The sequence below is a fragment of the Podarcis melisellensis genome (genome assembly GCF_964234715.1).
Source record: "Podarcis melisellensis genome assembly, chromosome: 12".
Lineage (NCBI taxonomy): Eukaryota > Metazoa > Chordata > Lepidosauria > Squamata > Lacertidae > Podarcis > Podarcis melisellensis.
Genome location: NC_138544.1, coordinates 16780054 through 16799389, shown reverse-complemented (window position 1 = coordinate 16799389; position 19336 = coordinate 16780054). Strand labels below are relative to the sequence as shown.

Sequence of the window (19336 nt, the reverse complement as noted above, 5' to 3'; positions counted from 1 at the left end):
CGTCCCCTGCAGCCGAGCCCCGCTGTCCCGGCTGCTAAAGCTCTGGCTTGACACCCCCGCCGTCCCTTTAGGAAACGGCTCCTGTTTGAGGCGGCCGCCGCTGAGGCCCACCTTCCCTCTTCAGGACGCGCGCCACAGATTTCCAGCAGGCCGCCTGGTGGAAGAGACTCAGGGGCGCCGGAGCCTCGCTCGTCCTCTCCGCCCCGCTCCAGCTGTGCTGAGAGGCGCTGCAGCCAGCCAACCCCGCCCTGTCCCGCCTCCGGAGCCCCATAGCGGTCCTAGGAGCGCTGAGGAGGAGGAAGAAGAGCGCGTGAGGGAAGGGCCTGCTCGCCCGCCAAGATGTCTCGCGGGCTGCAGGTGGTCCGCACCGACGCCAGCAGCAGCGGCGGCGGTGGCGGCGCGTCGACGTCCTCGGCGGCGCCTTCGGCCTCGGGGCCGGACTCCGGGCTGCTGGACAGAGGCTACGCGGGCTCTTGCTCCGCCTTGCTCAAAGTGGCTCAGATGGTAAGGGGGCCGAGGCGGGTAGTCCACGGATTCCGGGGTCCGGGTTCCTTCTCCAAAGTTTTGGAGCTTGTTTTGCCGCGCGCCTTTTTTTTCCTTCCCCCTCAAGGGAGGACGACGTGGCCTAAATCTGGCGCTCCAATGAGAGGCAGAGGGCTTCTTGCACGTGTTGCTCCCGCCAGCGCGCCCCTCTCTGTCCAGGAACAGCGGGCGCCACATTGCGCCGTCGAGCGCGCGAAGGAGAAGCGCGGCTCTCCGCGCTGTTATCGCTCCACGCCGCCTTTGGTCAATCCTGTTTGGGTGCTGGGAGGGAAGCTGAGCTGACGGCTGGTTTCAAAGTCGATGGCCTAGCAACTGCGACTTGCTATATTTACGCAGAGGCGTACCTAGACTCCCTCGTGCGCCCGTGGCGAGGAGCTGTATCTGCGCCTCCGAAGGCGGGAGAGACCATGGACCAGAAACTCAACAAAAGTTTGCTTTCCGTCGTCTTTTGCGTTCCCCAGTGACTTCCTCCGCGGCCATGGAGTCGGGTCTGCTCTGCTCAGCCTTTCCGACGGCTCAGCTGCCTGCCTCCCTCCACTTACTGCTTTCCCTTCTGCCTCCTTCCTTCCTTCCCGTTTTCCTCGTCTTGCCTGCTCTCTGCCTCTTTCTTCCCTCCGCGCGCACTTCTAATAGCGCCGCTTAGATGCCCTGGAAGAACCACAAAGGACTGAGACTTACAAGCTTGCCGTAACTGTTTGATAGATTAAGTACCTTGGGGCACAGGTAGGGCAGCTGCACTTGTTAGGGTTTCCCCCCAGAAACAAGCCTCCTTCGTGAAAGGGCACATTTGGATCCAGCCCTTTACCTTTGTTTTCTGTTTGTTGTGCATGGTTCTCTTCTAGATCTGAAGAAAAAAGAATAAGGGGAAGCTTTGCATCTGCATTGGACGTGGGTGGCGCTGTGGGTAAAAGCCTCAGCACCTAGGGCTTGCCGATCGAAAGGTCGGTGGTTCGAATCCCCGCTGCGGGGTGCGCTCCCGTTGCTCGGTCCCAGCGCCTGCCAACCTAGCAGTTCGAAAGCACCCTCGGGTGCAAGTAGATAAATAGGGACCGCTTTCTAGCGGGAAGGTAAACGGCGTTTCCGTGTGCAGCTCTGGCTCGCCAGAGCAGCGATGTCACGCTGGCCACGTGACCCGGAAGTGTCTTCGGACAGCGCTGGCCCCCGGCCTCTTGAGTGAGATGGGCGCACAACCCCAGAGTCTGGCAAGACTGGCCCGTACGGGCAGGGGTACCTTTACCTTTACCTTTACTTGCATCTGCATATGAATTGAAAACATGTCAATTTAAGATTTATTTAGGACATGACAGGATTAAAGGTCAAGATTGTTAAACCCTTTGTCTTTTTTAGCTTGGAGGCTAGCTCTGGAAAGACTGCATTAAAAATCATCGCTTTCTAGAAAGAGAAACATTTTTGCTGTAATCTTTTCCCCATGTGAGGGCTCTCTATTTCAGCTGCAGCTGAATTTCCTCTGAGTTTTCAAAATGTAAAACCAATTCAGTATGGCTTTTTGGTTTGCTTGTGTTTTTTTTTAAGGAGGGCTCTATTAATATTGAAAAAATTGCTGTGATTTTAGTAGTATTGCAAAGAACTACTAATAGCAGATTCAGCTGAGTCAAAACAGGAAGGCACAAAAAATGTGTTTCCTGTTTAAAGAAGACCCTGGGAATTGAGGTGTTTTACTGTCAACTACTTTCTCTAACCTTGAAAAAGAAAAAGCTAGAGAAAGTATTGCACATGGTAACCCCGACACATGAGATTTAGAAAGGGAATTCTGCTCAAATGCGTGACTGTCAAGTTAGGGCTTATTGTTTCAAATCTCTTACCTTGCACACACTTCTTGCATTGCACAGTGGGGACTGGAATCCATCTTTAATTGGAGAAGGTGCATGAATTTTCTAGGATCTCTTCCCTTATTCCTTATTATTTTTTGAGGATTTCTCAAGTGGAATTGCATTACCCCCCTGTGGCGATCACACAGGGCCCCCAGACGTTTCACGGTCTATTGACCCTGTGCCACCACTGCGGTTGTTTTCTTCGCTGCCACCACCCCACTTCTCACGGGGACACACGGAGTCCAGACAGTTGTTAACATAAACAAATAATCAAGTTTATTTGTAAGTGCAGGAATAAGCGTATGGTTTCGGTTTATTTTTCTCTTGTCAGTTTCTTAAATCTTAGTTCCTAACAACTTCAAACTGATTTATTCCCAACTATCTGTCTAACTGCCTAACAATTCCTCTCACTCTCTCACAATACAACTCGACCAACCCACTGCCTATTCCACCCTCTTCCTCCTCCAATACCCAAGCCTCCACTCCCAACTCCCAAACCTCAACTAACTTTTCAAAACCTTCCACTCTATCTTTTACTCCCCCCTTGCATTCTCACTGGCCAATCACATCACACCCATTTTAACCCTTTCCTTGATCCATCCTAGGAGGCAAACGCCACACCCCCTAACAGAGAGAGGGGGGGAAATATGGTCTTTTAACTTTTATCTAGAAGGAGTACTTTTTTTTACATATTATTATTTCAGAAATACATATTGATTGAGAACTGGTAGACTGGTGTGCTCTGGGAGATCAAGGTTTTGTATGCACCTCAATGAAGACAAGAGACGTGGGTGGCGCTGTGGGTTAAACCACAGAGCCTAGGACTTGCTGATCAGAAGGTCGGTGGTTTGAATCCTCGCAACGGGGTGAGCTCCCATTGCTTGGTCCCAGCGCCTGGCAACCTAGCAGTTCAAAAGCACACCAGTGCAAGTAGATAAATAGTTACCACTCTGGTGGGAAGGTAAACGGCGTTTCCATGTGCTGCTCTGGTTCGCCAGAAGCAGCTTAGTCATGCTGGCCACATGACCCGGAAGCTGTACACCGGCTTCCTCAGCCAATAAAGCAAGATGAGCGCCGCAACCCCAGAGTCGTCGGCCACTGGACCTAATGGTCAGGGGTTCCTTTACCTTTACAATGCAGACAACCACTTTTTCTGGGGTTTCCTTTTTTGCATGAAGAGCCACCTTTCATGGAAGCGAAGGTTCTGACATCTCCATCTGTGCAGTGGAATCGTTTATCTCCATGAGGGGTTGTTGAATTGGTGTGAAAGAGCAGTTCAATTCAGGCATTATATGGATGAGTAAGTAGAATGTGTGGATGGGGAGGAAAGTGCCACTTCTGTTCCACCTGTCCCTGTCACCTTGCATGAGTTGGAGGACGACCATCTGCAGTGAGGAACCTCTGGTACTTAATGGAAACTTCCCATGGCAGTGTAGAGCCTGGATTTCTCCAGTATTATGCATCTTGTGAGGAATCTATAGGAGCACAATGCCTTCACTGCAGGCACTCTGCCTTCCAACTCTTGTACAGTGATGGGGGCAGAGGTAGCATTATCGTCCCTGTTTGCATATTCTGTGTAATGTTGAGTTGCATAATGCCAGAATGCAGCTAATCAGAAGCACCTTCATTGGTTGTAGAGCTTGCTAACCTTCCCAGTATCTAATGCAAATACCTTCCCCAGCACCTATGGGGTCCTGTCCTCCCCCACCTGCCATGCTGAGATTAGTTTTGAAAGACATAGTCTTTTGCAGCTGTTAAATGGAATGTCTGGCAGGTGAAGAATAAGTGTATTTATGTGTTGTGTCTGTGTTCTGATTATGTACATGGTGCCCAGAACAGTTTCTCTGGTTTGCAAATGTACACTCAGGCCCAGAAAGATTGGCGGCCTCTGAAGTGTGTAAATAAGGCTGGACATCTCTCAATGTGGAGGATCTTGGAATTTTGAAGCTTAAGGAATCTTATGTGTACTGTACTTCCTTAAGTACTGAATATCGGATCAGGCCCAATCGCCTTCTAAATCCGGCACGTGGACGGTCCAGGAATCAGCACGTTTTTACATGAGTAGAATGTGTCCTTTTATTTAAAATGCATCTCTGGGTTATTTGTGGGGCATAGGAATTCGTTCATTATTATTTTTTTCAAAATATAGTCCGGCCCCCCACAAGGTCTCAGGGACAGTGGACCAGCCCCCTGCTGAAAAAGATTGCTGACCCCTGGCATACAGTCATTGTGTTCTGGATCTCTGTTTGCTGATGACCTAAGCCCCCACTTAGCAAAACAGTAGTAACTGTTGCTGTCCTTAGAAACCTGCCCTCTTGGCAGCTTGAACCCAACAAACATTTACACCGAAGTTCCACTGACTTCAAACTGAATTGCATGCTGTAAGTTTGCTTCGGATTGTACCCCAGTGTATTCCCTCCCCCAATATATTTTTGTAATCTAAATTTTTAAGTTTTATTATCGTTACTTTAGTTGGAATTGTTTTCCTCTGTTTGACTCTTCAAGAAGTGGTTTTTCTTTTCTTTTTTTCATTTTGAGCATTTTACTGCGAGTTGGAACTTGGGAGTTTGTTTCTTTTGCTTTCCTATTTATTCACCCTCTTTTGTCTCTTGCCTTTCAGCTATTGCTCCTGATCGGATTTATTTGCATCATTGCTTCACCGGTGGCCAGTCACAGTACATATACCTACTTCAAAATTATCTCCATGTTTGACTTAGTTATGATCTTCATTTTCTACGTCGTCTATATCTTCAGAATTTACCGAATGCTGACTTGCATCAACTGGCCACTTGCAGTAAGTTCCTGCTTATAGTTAAAATCACTTTTGTTTTTCATTTCCTGGGGTGAGGGGGTGGGACAAGTTGCTTTTAATAAATTGGCCCATGGCACTTGTAAAAAACAAACAAAAGCTCCCCACCCCCCCAAAAAACATTAGTAAGACAGTTGGGCCAAAAAGCCATAAAATGTGACGGTGAGCTCTAGGCAAAGTCCAAACGTAAAGAGAATTAAATCATAAGTGATAAGCTCCCAGTCATCAGTTTTCACAGTAAGAAAAATTACATTATCAGAACATAAAGAGGAACCTCAGGTTTCCCCCAGCAGACTTTCAGGCCCTTTTGAAACGGCAAGATTCCCGTGACTCCTAAGGTAAACGTAAAGGAACCCCTGACTATTAGGTCCAGTCATGGCCGACTCTGGGGTTGCGGCGCTCATCTCGCTTTATTGGCCCAGGGAGCCGGCGTACAGCTTCCGGGTCACATGGCCAGCATGACTAAGCTGCTTCTGGCGAACCAGAGCAGCGCACGGAAACACTGTTTACCTTCCCGACGGAGTGGAACCTATTTATCTACTTGCACTCTGAGGTGCTTTCGAACTGCTAGGTTGGCAGGAGCTCACCCCGTTGCGGGGATTTGAACCACCAACCTTCTGATCGGCAAGTCCTAGGCTCTGTGGTTTAACCCACAGTGCCATCTGCGTCCCCTCCCGTGACTCCTAGCTATCCTAAAATGTGATGGGCTCTGCAATCTGCATTTGCAACAAGCAAGTTAGAGGGGATGCATGTGTGTCGGCTGTGCTGCTTAGCTGCCACGATGTTTCAGTTTCTGCAGATGGTCAAAGAGTATTCTGGAGTACTTGCATGACAATGGCATTTCCCCACTCCTGATTTGACCCAGCCTTCTCTGTTGCTATCACTGCATACAGCATCCACTGGAGAGGTGAGTCTGCTCTGTCTCTCTGACTTGCTATTCAGGGACAAGAGTCAACTGCTGCAGGCCCTCTCCCATGGGGGAGGTCAGACAATTGGAAAATTTGCTCCAGAATCTTCATAGCACATGGAGGGGCAAAGGAGTGCAAAGTAGCAGAGGAAACTCTGTGTTAGAGTTTGCTCTAATTAGTACCCAAGAGAATAAAAACAACATCTCATGCAGTTCTGGTCTTTCTGGGAAAGACAGAGAGAGGTGTATAGGTGACATCACTTTCCTATTGTACTGTAAAGTCCCAGTTTCAGAAATATCACATAGTTCAAACCTCCTGGGACCACCACTGTACCACTTTAGAAATGCTTATCAGTTTTGAAATGCTTCTTCTTTGCAGATCAAAAAGTAGCATGGGTGTGTGGAGACTAGACCCACCTCTGTGATATGCTAACTTTCCACAGTAGCCGTAAGACATGCAATTCTATAATCTGCTTTTTTGTGGCACTGTGGGTTAAACCACAGAGCCTAGGACTTGCCGATCAGAAGGTCGGCGGTTCAAATCCCCGTGACGGGGTGAGCTCCCGTTGCTCGGTCCCTGCTTCTGCCAACCTAGCAGTTCGAAAGCACATCATGAGCAAGTAGATAAATAGGTACTGCTCCGGCGGGAAGGTAAACGGTGTTTCCATGTGCTGCTCCAAGTGGCTTAGTCGTGCTGGCAACATGATCCGGAAGCTGTCTGCGGACAAACGCTGGCTCCCTCAGCCTATAGAGCGAGATGAGCGCGCAACCCCAGAGTCGGTCACGACTGGACCTAATGGTCAGGGGTCCCTTTACCTTTACCTTTATCCCTCGTTTGGAAATGTAGTTGCAGCATCTCTGTTAAAGGCTTTAAAATCAGGTGTATGTATTCTTATAGTTTTATATGCCACTTTTCATTGCAGGAGCTCAGAGTGGCATTGAATCCACATGCAGGTGTCTTCGTATGCACAGTCCCAGTATTAAGCTGAGAGTAAGAACATGCATCTGTTGTGAATTTATTTATCCTTAACCTTATGTCCCAAGAAGCTCACACCAGAGGAATAAAGAAAAGTTGGTTCATTTCTTGAAATGAAAGTGATAGCAGATATGAATGCTGCTTCAGAAAGCAAAGTTGCAGATATAAACGGGCAGCAAATCATGCCGCACTCACACTGTGATTTAAGGTGCAAAAAAGGATCCCTGTGTATTCCAAAGCCTAAAGAGAGAATGAGAATTTGGCCACAGATGCACACTAAAAGTGAGGAAAGGAAGCAAGCTGAACCCTCAGAGATCAATAGGGCTTTGCCTTTCTGTTTGGGAGTTACGCTTGCCTGATCAATAACACGCACCAGCAAGTCTACAGCATCTCTCTTACGGTTACCTATTGTGCAATCTCGAAAAGAACTTGTTTGTTTATTTGTTTTGGCGGGGAGTAGGAAAAGCAAGGGACAGCAACCTTATCTGTTTCAGCAGAACAGTGTCTTTCCTCCAGGAAATGCGATTTGGGCCAGAGACGGCAGTCCCATGTTTCCTTTTTCACAGGTGATTTAAAGCAAAAGAATCTCATTGGTTGGCAGTGTTGGGCCACATTGAAATGCTCCTTTTATTGGGTTGCCTTCAAAATTGTTCTGTGCTTGTTTCTTTTCAGGAGTTTCTCCATTACCTAATAGGTACCACCCTTCTTCTCATTGGATCGGTGGTGGTGGTGGCCAGAAGCTCTGGGTCAGCAAGTCTTACAGCTGGAGCGGTGAGGCTACTCCCCCCCCCCCATTGACAAGGAATTGCTTTTACATTGTTAATGCTGGGGTCGGATTTTAGTGCAGGTTCCAAGTTTTTTTCTGCATGATTACTCTTTGTATGCATGTAAGGTAGAGCTGCATGTAGAGCTGCATGTAAGGTAGAGCTGCATGTAAGGTAGAGCTGCAGTCTATACTGCAAGTCAGGATTTGTTCCTTGTTTGTGCTGTGTATCCTGGTTGGGTTGAGAGTTGGAGGGCCTTTGACAAAACCTTGTATACATACAGTGGTATCTTGGAAGTCGAATGAAATCCATTCTGGAAGTCCGTTCAACTTCCAAAATGTTTGGAAACCAAGGTGCGGCTTCTGATTGGCTGCAGGAAGCTCCTGCAGCCAATCAGAAGCCACGTAAACCGTGTCAGACGTTCAGGTTCCAAAGAATGTTCGCAACCAGAACACTCACTTCTGGGTTTGCTGCATTCGGAGCCAAAACGTTCGACTCGCAAGGCGTTTGCCTTCTGAGGTACTTGGCTTGGCTCCCGAACAAATCAGCTCCTGAACTCCACAAACCCGGAAGTGAGTGTTCCGGTCTGCGAACATTTTTTGGAAGCCGAACGTCCGATGCAGCTTCCTTAATCAGAAGCTGCACCTTGGTTTTCGAGTGGTTTCAGGAGTCAAATGGACTCCCAGAATGGATTAAGTTTGACAACCAAGGTACCACTGTACTAGACTTTCCCCTGCAATAACAAGGGCTGTGTAAGCTTTGCCCACTTTAAATTATAATTAGGTTCTCTAAAACTCTGCCTCTGCAGCCAGATTCCACACTATATGGCTACATCATGGGACCAGTGGGGTCATGCAGATTTCAGAGTTTCTGGGTTGTAGCTGCTAATGGCCACTCTTTTGGCTGCATAATAAACTGGCAACATGGAGTATGTTAGTCCAACAGAGTTCATGAAACAGCACATTAAACTAGAAGCCTAATTTATCCTGAAGGGGTAAAGGGACCCCTGACAGTTAAGTCCAGTCACGGATTACTCTGGGGTTGTGGTGCTCATCTCGCTTTACTGGCAGAGGGAGCTGGCGTACAGCTTCCGGGTCATGTGGCCAGCATGACTAAGCCGCTTCTGGCGAACCAGAGCAGTGCACGGAAATGCCGTTTACCTTCCTGCCAGAGTGGTACCTATTTATCTACTTGCACTTTGACATGCTTTCTAACTGCTAGGTGGGCAGGAGAAGGGACCGAACAACGGGAGCTCACTCCATTGGGGGGATTCGAACCGCCGTCCTTCTGATCGGCAAGCCTTAGGCTCTGTGGTTTAACCCACAGCGCCACCCGCGTCCATTTTTTTAAAAAAATCCTGGATAGGATCTGTCAATTAGATGCATGCAGGTGAACAGAATCCTTAGTGGATAAATCTTAAAGGTTGGTATAGGGTATATTGGATTCTCTATAGTAGAAGGTTTAGTTATCACATGGCTCTTTTTGTTTTGTTTTTAACAGGTATTTGGCTTCTTAGCTTCATTTCTGTGTCTCTTAAGTATATGGCTATCCTACAAAGTCTCTTGTGTCACTCAGTCAACAGGTAACTATCCAATCAATTAAATTGCACCAACCATATCTAACTTGCATTATTTAAACATGGAATGAACAATTGGTGGTCTGTCGGCAGAACTGTCTGGATGACAAGCAAAAGCCTCTTAGACAAGAAAGATAAAGTGATTCTACCCAAGACATTGTCCTCCCCCAACCTGTCAGTAGTATCATGGATTGTCTCGGACATAAGAAACAGCCTTGTTCACTTGTGTTCTCCGACTCTTGCAACCTGGATTGTAAACTGTGTCACAAAGCCGGAGGGACCTAGATAGTTGCAAGGTTCAACAAATAACTCAGCAATATGTTTGACCCAAGCCAGCTCACATTTAAATTATACTGCAGACTGACACCACTAGAGCTTCCTCCATTGGCTCCCTTCATTGTAAGATATTCTTGGCCTGCTAAGCATAAGCTTGGTACCTATAAAATTCCATCTCTTGTGCAGACATCTCGGATTTTATTCATGCCATCCCTTCAATAAATGACTTATTATATAAAGGAGTGGATTAAAAAAAAGGTGTACCTGCTCATTAGAAGCTTTGAGCAGATGGAATAAAATATTTTAAATAAATACTCACAGTTAACTATAATTTAGCTGGTGACCTTTATCAAGGATAAAACCATTTGAAAACACTTGCTTACATTCAAAAAAAATTTTACTCATGCCTGAACATTCGCACTCTCATTCTGTATTAATTTCTCCCTGTTCATGTCTATATTTTTTAAAAATTAAGACAAAAATCTTCTGGTTTGGTACTGTTTGTATATACCGTATTTTTTGCTCTATAAGACACACTTTTCCCTCCTAAAAAGTAAGGGGAAATGTGTGTGCGTCTTATGGAGCGAATGTAGGCGGGAGGCTCTGTGCAGCGCTCCCTTTAAAGAGCCCCGTGGAGTGTGTGTGCGGCTCTTGGGGGCTTTTCCCCGAGGAGGGAGAAGGGCTGCCCTTCTTTAAAGGGAGCGCGGCTCTTGGGGGAGCCTTTATCCTGCTGCCCGGAAGAGGCTACATGCGGCTACGTGCGGCGATCCCTCTTGCTGTCGTGGCTTTGCCGTGCAAAGCCTCTTGAGGGCAGGGGGAGCCTTCATCCCGCTTCCCTGAAGAGGCTTCGTGCGGCTATCCCAGAAGCCAGAACAGCAAGAGGCTATCCCAGAAGCCAGATCCCTCTTGCTGTTCTGGCTTCTGGGATTCAGAATATTTTTTTTCTTGTTTTCCTCCTCCAAAAACTAGGTGTGTCTTATGGTCTGGTGCGTCTTATAGAGCAAAAAATACAGTAGTTCAGCATTTAAAAATATTTACTAGAAGCTCCTACACCTGCTCGCTCCATGTGCCAACCCTACCTGCCAATCCCTTTGCCCACCTCTTTCTCGCCCACACCAATACTATCTATGCATCAACTCCGTTTACCAATGTACCCCTTCATCTATTTCCTCACAGCTCACCCAAACCTGCCCCTTTCCTTCTAGGTTGCCCAAACACCTGCCCTCTTTTAAAGTAGAGGAGAAGCATTTCAGAGTATGGTTTGGCCAACTGCTCTCTGAAGCATCTCCCACCTTCTGTTTAAACAGCTTGACTGGGCCTCTCACCACCTACATTGCTTCCTCACCCATCTGCCTGCCTGCTCTTTTGTTGCCACACTGGAATTGGCATAGTTGCCTGCCGAAGGTTACGCAAACTGCAGTGTGATGACAGCCTTACATTTTTATGTATATAGGTTGATATCACATCTACATTTGAGAGATGGGGTCTCGTAGAGGCATCAGTGCAGACAGCATGGATATTGGCTGGTTCCAAGTCACCCCTTGCCCTCTTAAGTATGTGACAAATCTACCATTACATCTTCATGTTCCAAACACTTACAAAGCTCTCTCCTCTTTCATCGGATGAAATTGTTTTGTGAGCTTGTCTAGAAAATTCATGTTTTGGAGCAGCTATATAAATTGTGTCTGTAATTTGCTTGACAAGTTTATTCTAGTCATTCTCTCTCTGTTTCTTTTTCAGATGCTGCTGTGTGAAACTTTTGGCACACACCAAACTGAGGATTTCATAGGCTAACAGACAGCAAATGTATGTAAGATGGAATTTTGTTCTGGTGATCTCCTTGAGGACTTGCTTTTGTAATGACTCCCGAAACCTCTTACTAAGTGAGTTGACCACCAGATGGCTCTGGTCTTACACTCCTCATATTCATTTGTCCAGATTGTTAGTACCAGCAGTCTCTATACTGCATTGTCTTAATACCAAGATTCTTGTATTAGGGAATCTGTTTTTTCTTTCTTTCTGCAAACAAGGGGAAACCAGGATTGAAATTCTTAGCCATGATCTGGGTGACCAGATGTTCTCCCTCAACCTAACCTACCTCACAGGATTGTTGTGAGGATAAAATGCAGAGGGTGATGGAGAACCGTGTATTCTGCATTGAGCTCTTTGAAGGAAACGTGGGGTGTAAATGTAAAAATGATTATTCTATGCCACGATTTGGTAGGAGCGAGCTCCCCTCTCTTCACGTTGTTATCACTCAAGCTACCTGAGTGATCTGAACTGGGACCTGCATATAAAGGTTGAAGGTGGGAAATTTACTGTGTTTCCTTTCATCTGCAGCTGGAAAATGCTACATTTTACCATGGACCAGCAGCTGCTTTATATTAAGTTATACATGCAAAGTCTATTGCTTACCTCTGCCTTTCCTGGCTTTTGGCTCCCGGTGCGTGAAAAGGCATTTGATAATTTATGTTTTTACTGGCTTACTGTGAATATGTTTTCAGAAGTGAAACAGAGTTTCCTTTGTCTCCTAGTGTTTCTTCTGTTTTTAAGTATTTTTATTCATGACAAAATAATTTTAAATAAATTTTATACCTCAAAAACACCACTCGCTTCCATATCCATACCTGTTAGACAAAACCGACTAGTTTTCAGTTTTGATAGTATGTTGCTTGGCATTATTCATAGTTAACTTTGGTCTCTGTGAAGATCAGCTCTTTTGGCTGGAACACCCCAGTTAAATACAATCAAATCTTATTTTGTGTTGCAAATGAGCAGTTCATGGGGAATTCTTAGGGCAGCTATGTAAAAAAAGAAGCAGCAAGTTTTCTTGTTTCATTATTTCAGTGTTCAACATGCCATTTCGGTTTATAGGGATTCTATTGCTGATGGTTTGTTGTTTTGTATTCCCCTGTTGTCTGACTGCAATACATTGGACAATATCTTCTTTCCAGGGTAGCAGCAAGCTAATAGAATGCCCCTCAGTGAGGATTAACTTCATGACCTTCAGGTACCAATTTAGGAAAATTCCCTTCCAGAGCACTTTTGAGTCTTAGATGGTCTTAACATTATCATTGCAGGTTATTCTCCTGGTCTCTGGTGTGTTTATGTGAAATTGTGTTTTTTATTTTGTTTCATTGTGCTTTTAATGTTTTTAGCCACTTTGCAAATCTACAGGAAACAGTGGAGTGGAAACATTTTAATAAACAAATCTGCAAAAGGGTTCGAACCTTTCCACAAGATAATCTAAAATGGTTTAGCTGAGAGCAAGTCCTGTATAACTCAGTGGGGCTTGCAGCAAAATCCTATGCTTGCTTACTTGGAAGTAAGCATTTAACCCAGTGCTTTCATTTCACAGCCTTACAGCATCTCATTGCTCTTTCAGGATAACAAGGTGGGCAGTTTGGGGTGGGGAATTCTGTAATGTTTAATTAAAGATCAGTCAAGTAATTTATGATGTTAAGTTGCTAGCACTATAAGTGAGGGGAAAAACAGGACAATGCATGAATAGAAGTACGCCTTTCAAAAAGGCTCTAGGTAACCAGAGATGGTTCTCATGTGATATGCTGTCTGTTGGTGACTTGCTTTTGCATGATCAGAGGCCAGAGCAAGGGTGCAGAAGACTGGCCATTAGTGCTACAGGCTCACGGAAAACCATCATTAATACTGCATGCACAGCAGTTTATCATGCATGACATCAAAGTAATTATGCTCTTGGCAGACTCGGGCTACACAAGCTGTAAGCAAAAACAACCCCATTTTCCCTCAAAGCAAGGGTTTAATTTATCATCGTCATCTCCATCTTTTATATTAAAAATTACTTAAAAAGCAGCAGTTGCTCAGGTGCCTAAGCGAAACAGAACATGCAAGCGAGATAATAGGACATGGCGAGAAAAAGCTGGTTAATGGAGAAAAACAAAACAAGGTAGAGAAAAGGGGAAATTCAACAGCCGTTGAACTTGGAGAATACATGGAATCAGTAGTCTCTGAGAGCCTTGCAGTCAGACCCATAGCTAGGTGATCTTGCACCCCTGGCAGGACCACCCAGATTACGCCCCCTTGCCATGGACAAATTAGTTCTTCCTTCTGCCTCTCCTCCACTCTCACCCTTCAGTTCAATTCATCCTCTATTTAAAACCATTTCTTATGAAGCAACAATCAATATATTTATATACTTGTTTTTTAGCAGATTTTGTGCCCCCCCCAACGCCTGCGCCCCTGGCGGAGGCCCACCTCACCACCCCCTAACTACGGCCCTGCTTGCAGTATTCCAGTAAAGGTGTTGGGGATATCCTGCAAATAAGTGCCTCCCTGTTTTAGCACAAAGATGCAGCATATAGCTAACTCTGGGCTCTACTAAGGTGGGGAACATGAGATTTCTGAGTACGGCTGCCAAAGCAGCTCTGAATCCATATGACATATTTAGGGAATGGCCAAAGAACTGATGACTATTCCAGAGTTTAAAGTACTGGTTCAGTAGGGAAGTCAAGATTAATCCTAGCTCCCACATCTCACCCCAATCATCTAATTGTGCAGCATCCCAAAAATATCACGAGCCAAATTGGCATTGGGTTCACAGCAATGTCAACAGGTGGTCTTGCTTCCAAGACGGAATAATCCAAGAGGCTTCCAAACCTTTTATTAAACTTAGAAATGGACAAAAATGCAGTGCCTGCACAAATTAATACTGAATGAAGAACACAATGGTTATAAATTAAACCTGCACTTTATATCTTTCCTGTTTTACCTGAGCAAGGTGGCTTACAAAGATACCAACGTAACACAACAATTCACAGTGAAGACTGTCTAACTGCTTTAAACAGCAGCAGAATACATTAGAAAAATCATTTGAGCCAATGGAGTAGAATGTCTGACTTAGACCAGGAAGAGCCAGATGGAAATCCAAGTTTAGCCATGATGCACACTGGGTGAACTTGGACCAACCCTCCTATCTAACCTACCTCAGAGTTGTTGTGAGGATAGACGGGGTGGCAGAACCTTATGTGCACTCTTTGGAGAAACAAAATGTAATTAGTAAAAAAAAAATCAATAAAAATAAAATGTATCAACAGCAGGAATGTATCTTGGACAAGCTTGGTTGGAAGGGGAAAATAATAATAATCCATAGAGCAAGAACAACAAGCAGCGTACGTAGAACTATGCAGGGATCACATCAAAATGTGGACTGCACTATAGTTGGTGGAGCATACCTAGAAAACAGATGACGTCATGCGTACCTGGAAGCTTTAATGACTTTGTTTCTGTCAAGCATACTTTTTTTGCTCTGCATGCTTAGAAATCACCCACATTTTTCTTTGCATAGGATGCACCAGAAATACAACCTTGAAGCTTCCAGTCAAGAAGCCTGATCTAACACTTTTTGTGACCCTAAAGAATGTAATATATAGCAAAACAAGTCTTGCGTTGTGATCTGCAGGAAGGGTTGCATCAGGAAGAGTTTAGTGCACCATGGGATATTTTCAGGATGGTTCATGAGAGATTTCCCTGAGAAAATGCACCAGAAAAGGAAGTCTGGTACTCCAGAGTGCTCCCTTGTAACAGGTCAATGGATCAGCCCTCGGGGGGGGGGGGGACATTACCATTTATCCCTGTTTCTTCAAGAATAAGTGGGTTCTTGCTGCCCAGTTACCAACAGCAGAAAAGAGACATACCCCAAAGCAACATGCTTTCTACAACTTTTTAATAAAAACATCATCATTTCGTAATCAAGTGATTCCAATGAAGATAAAAAATAGGTAGTAAAAAGGCCAGGCTACAATAGAGAAGGTAAAAAAGTTGACATAGCGTACAGTTTACAATAAGAATCTATACAGTAACAGTTTAGGCAAGAGTTGGTTTGTCATTACACATTTCCAAAGTGAAGACAATGCTATCATTCACAGTTCAAAATCACCCAGACCTTTTTCACGAAGCATATGCTGTTAGAAAAGTTGGCGCCTAGCCTACATTAAAAAACCCCATTATAAATAATTTCTCAAAACCGCTGAGTGTCTTCCCATCTTCACAGTGAGCCATTCTTCAAAGCGTTTCCTGTATTATGGATGGAATGCATGTGATTATACAGGGGCTGAGATCCAAAGAACAGCACCCTTCTGTGTGTCCTAGGCACCATTAAGCTTATCCAAACAGTGGCTCTCCGTGTCATGTGGGAAACCACTTCCGAAACTAAGGGGACTTTCCTACTTTCTCTCCTGTGAGAATGGGGATCTGCTGTATGAAACAGGGAAAGTTAAAAAACAATCCCACCAAGTGAGCTCATACACTTGGCGGTGCCACAAGTAGTTGTTTCGATCTTGACCTGTGCCCCTTCTACTCAAGGACACCGCAAACACAATGGGTTGGATCCAGTCAGCCAGCCTTCCTTTAGGCGAGGGGCAGCTGACATTTTTGGGGGGCTGACGGCTGCATTGAGCCAAGATAGGTAAAGGTAAAGGGCACCCTGACCATTAGGTCCAGTCGTGGCCGACTCTGGGGTTGCGGCACTCATCTCACTTTACTGGCCAAGGGAGCCGGCGTACAGCTTCCGGGTCATGTGGCCAGCATGACTAAGCCGCTTCTGGCGAACCAGAGCAGCGCACAGAAACGCTGTTTACCTTCCCGCTGGAGTGGTACCTATTTATCTACTTGCACTTTGACATGCTTTTGAACTGCTAGGCTGACAGGAGCTGGGACCGAGCAACGGGAGAAGTCAATTTTTAATTTTTTAAAAAAATAATTAAAAGGGTTAATATTTGGTGGATCCTAGGGGATCACAAAAGACAGCTTGGGAGAGGCTGGAAACAGCCCGTGAGTTAGCTACCCCTGCTTTAGTCCTACGTAAATCTATGCAACAAGTTACTCACTACTTAACAAGTCATTTGATTTAAATGGGACTAAAGTGTGGCAAGCAGTCTGGATCAAACACAGTATGTTCAAAGGCTTTCGGTCTTATGGCGCTAAACTATTGGTATAAAAAGGAGATCATTGAATGGGGGGAGTGATTGTTTTGAGCCACCAAGGAGTGTGTTTGTGTGCACATGCACATTAAGGAAGGCCGCATGATCAAAATCTGCATAAGATTTTGAAGCAGAAAGTGCAATAATAATAATAAAAACTGGCAATTCCAATTTAATCCCAAAACAGCTTTACGCACACTGGAAATAAGCTAGTGTATTTTCAGAGACACCACAGTAAGTTGCTTAGCGGTGCAAACTTGAACAGATTTACTTGAAATTAAGACCGACTGGATCCATTCACATGAGCAAGATTTCAGCAAGTCTGGATCCTTTAAGCAGCAACAAAATATAGAGTGATAAAATGTTCTAAACTTGGAATGAATATGATATGGGGCAATGGGGGAGGGGACGGGAACACAGAGGGTTTTTTTGGGGGGGGGGACACCCAGGTCATTACCATTTGTGCTGAAGGAAGTGAGAACAGTCCCGTAAATAAATATCTCATTAGTTCACCTATCCACAGATATTTTAAAGTTCTAACACTCACAACTTGAAGCTGGGGGCAGGGGGAGAATGACACTAGCTAGCTTACTGTCTACAAGAGCTTTCCTGCCGGATCACTTTGAGGCTATCATTACTCTCCATGGAAAACCAGGCAAGTGAATTATTTCCAAACCTACATTGTTAAGCTGTAGCTGCTGTGTACCTTTTCTCCTATGCGAATTCAGTCTGAAGAAGCAAGAGGCTCTAAGCCGTCACATTTTCTGGCATTGCCCAGCTATGTGGAAAGATTACCAGTCTAGCTTGCTTGAGGTGGTGCCAATTAGGGCATCTCATATCTCACTGCTTTGCAGAAACTTACTATGACAGCAAACAGAAATCTACAGCACAACCCTAGGCAAATTTACTCAGAAGCAGGCTCCACTGCGTTCAGCAGGGTTTACTCCCAGGTAATTGGGTACAGAATTGCAGCCCTAGTTTCCCTTTATTTGCTTAGTAGAAACAAGCTGCATCCTAACAGCTTTCACAATTCTTCCCCAAAAAAACAAACCCATCCTTTAGAGCACCTGGGAACTATACAAAGCAACCGGCATAATTGTATCCCAGCCCCTCAAGATAACTCCCAACAACACAAACATCGGAAAGGGAAAGGGAATCTTTGACAAATGAAGCTTGAGGTCAGTTGCCTGTAACTCTTTGCTCAAAGACAAATCCATGAGAGATTGTGCAGGAGAGAGCTATCAGCGGCTGACAGTTATATTCTCCCTCCACTGTCAGAGGCATTAGGCATCTTTATACCAGTTGCTAGAAACAGCAGAGGAGGAGACAGCTGTTATGCTCAGATCCCGCTTGTGGGCTTCTCATTGGTAAAAAGGTAAAGGACCCCTGGACAGTTAAGTCCAGTCAAATGTGACTATGGGGTGCAGCGCTCATCTCGCTTTCAGGCTGAGGGAGCCGGCGTTTGTTCACAGACAGTTTTCCGGGTCACGTGGCCAGCATGACTAAACCGCTACTGGCGCACAGAGGACCGTGACGAGTGCCAGAGTGCACAGAAATGCCATTCACCTTCCGGCCGCAGCCATACTTATTTATCTACTTGCACTGGTGGGCTTTCGAACTGCTAGGTTGGCAGGAGCTGGGACAGAGCAACGGGAGCTTGCTCTGTCATGGGGATTCAGACTGCCGACCTTACGATTGGCAGGCCCAAGAGGCTCAGTGGTTTAGACCACAGTGTCACCTGTGTCTAGTTGCTACTATGAGAACAGGATGCTGGACTAGATGTGCTACTGGTCTGAGCCAGATGGTGGTTCTTATATGTTCCTATTTCACTGTACAACCCAAATACTCTTCCTTTAAAAACAAGAAGTCCTATTCTATTCAAAAATACCACAAATATGTCACAACGACATCCCTTTTCTACTTTCAAGGCTGTATCAATGTGCAAAACATGCAGGCTCTGCCCTGGCAGAGTAGGGTGTGTGTGGGAGGAGTTGTATTAGCATTTCACACCGGGAAGATGTGGAAACCTCACCAGGTTACAGTCATACCTTCAAAGTCAAACGGAATCCGTTCCAGAAATCCGTTTGACTTCCAAAACTTTTGAAAACCAAAGCGAGGCTTCTGATTGGCTGCAGGAAGCTCCTGCAGCCAATCAGAAGCTGTGGAAGCCCCGTTGGAAGTTTGGCTTCCAAAAGAACGTTTGAAAACCGGAACAGTCACTTCCAGGTTTCGATTGTTTGGGAGCCAAAACGTTCGAGAACTAGGCTATTCGACTTCCAAGGTACGACTGCATTGGCTCGCTAGCTGTCACATGTAGGCTGATTTATTATTATTATTATTATTATTATTACTTGCAAAACAAACAAAAGCCAGGATGCCTCAGAACATTTCACTGCATTCTTATCCCTATATGGGCATTATGTGTTGCCTGCTCGGAGACTCCCTAAATGAAGTCACATTTCTGGGCTTTGATCATCATGCACCACCTTGACCATGATTCCTTCTACACATCAATGAAACTCTTGGGAGTCAATGTGGGCTGCAACACCTTGAGCAGCAGCTATTGGTTAACTTCCTGTCACCAACAGCACACCCACCCCTGCCCCAAAGTCTTCCATAGTCTGCCATATTTCATTCATAAACAGGAGAACCTGCACATGCAATTGACTACACAAAATAAATAGGCCGAAAGCATCA

At 45.4% G+C, this 19336-nt stretch overlaps 1 protein-coding gene across 1 annotated transcript; it reads left to right on the top strand.

The window, feature by feature from the left end:
* Window positions 1-312: 312 nt before the first annotated feature.
* CMTM7 (CKLF like MARVEL transmembrane domain containing 7) lies at window positions 313-12288 on the top strand. Its single transcript, XM_081883484.1, has 5 exons — window positions 313-504; window positions 4996-5169; window positions 7740-7838; window positions 9332-9413; window positions 11424-12288. The coding sequence occupies exons 1-5, from the start codon at window positions 340-342 to the stop codon at window positions 11435-11437; spliced, it is 534 nt and encodes a 177-aa protein (XP_081739610.1). The 5' UTR covers window positions 313-339; the 3' UTR covers window positions 11438-12288.
* Window positions 12289-19336: the final 7048 nt, after the last annotated feature.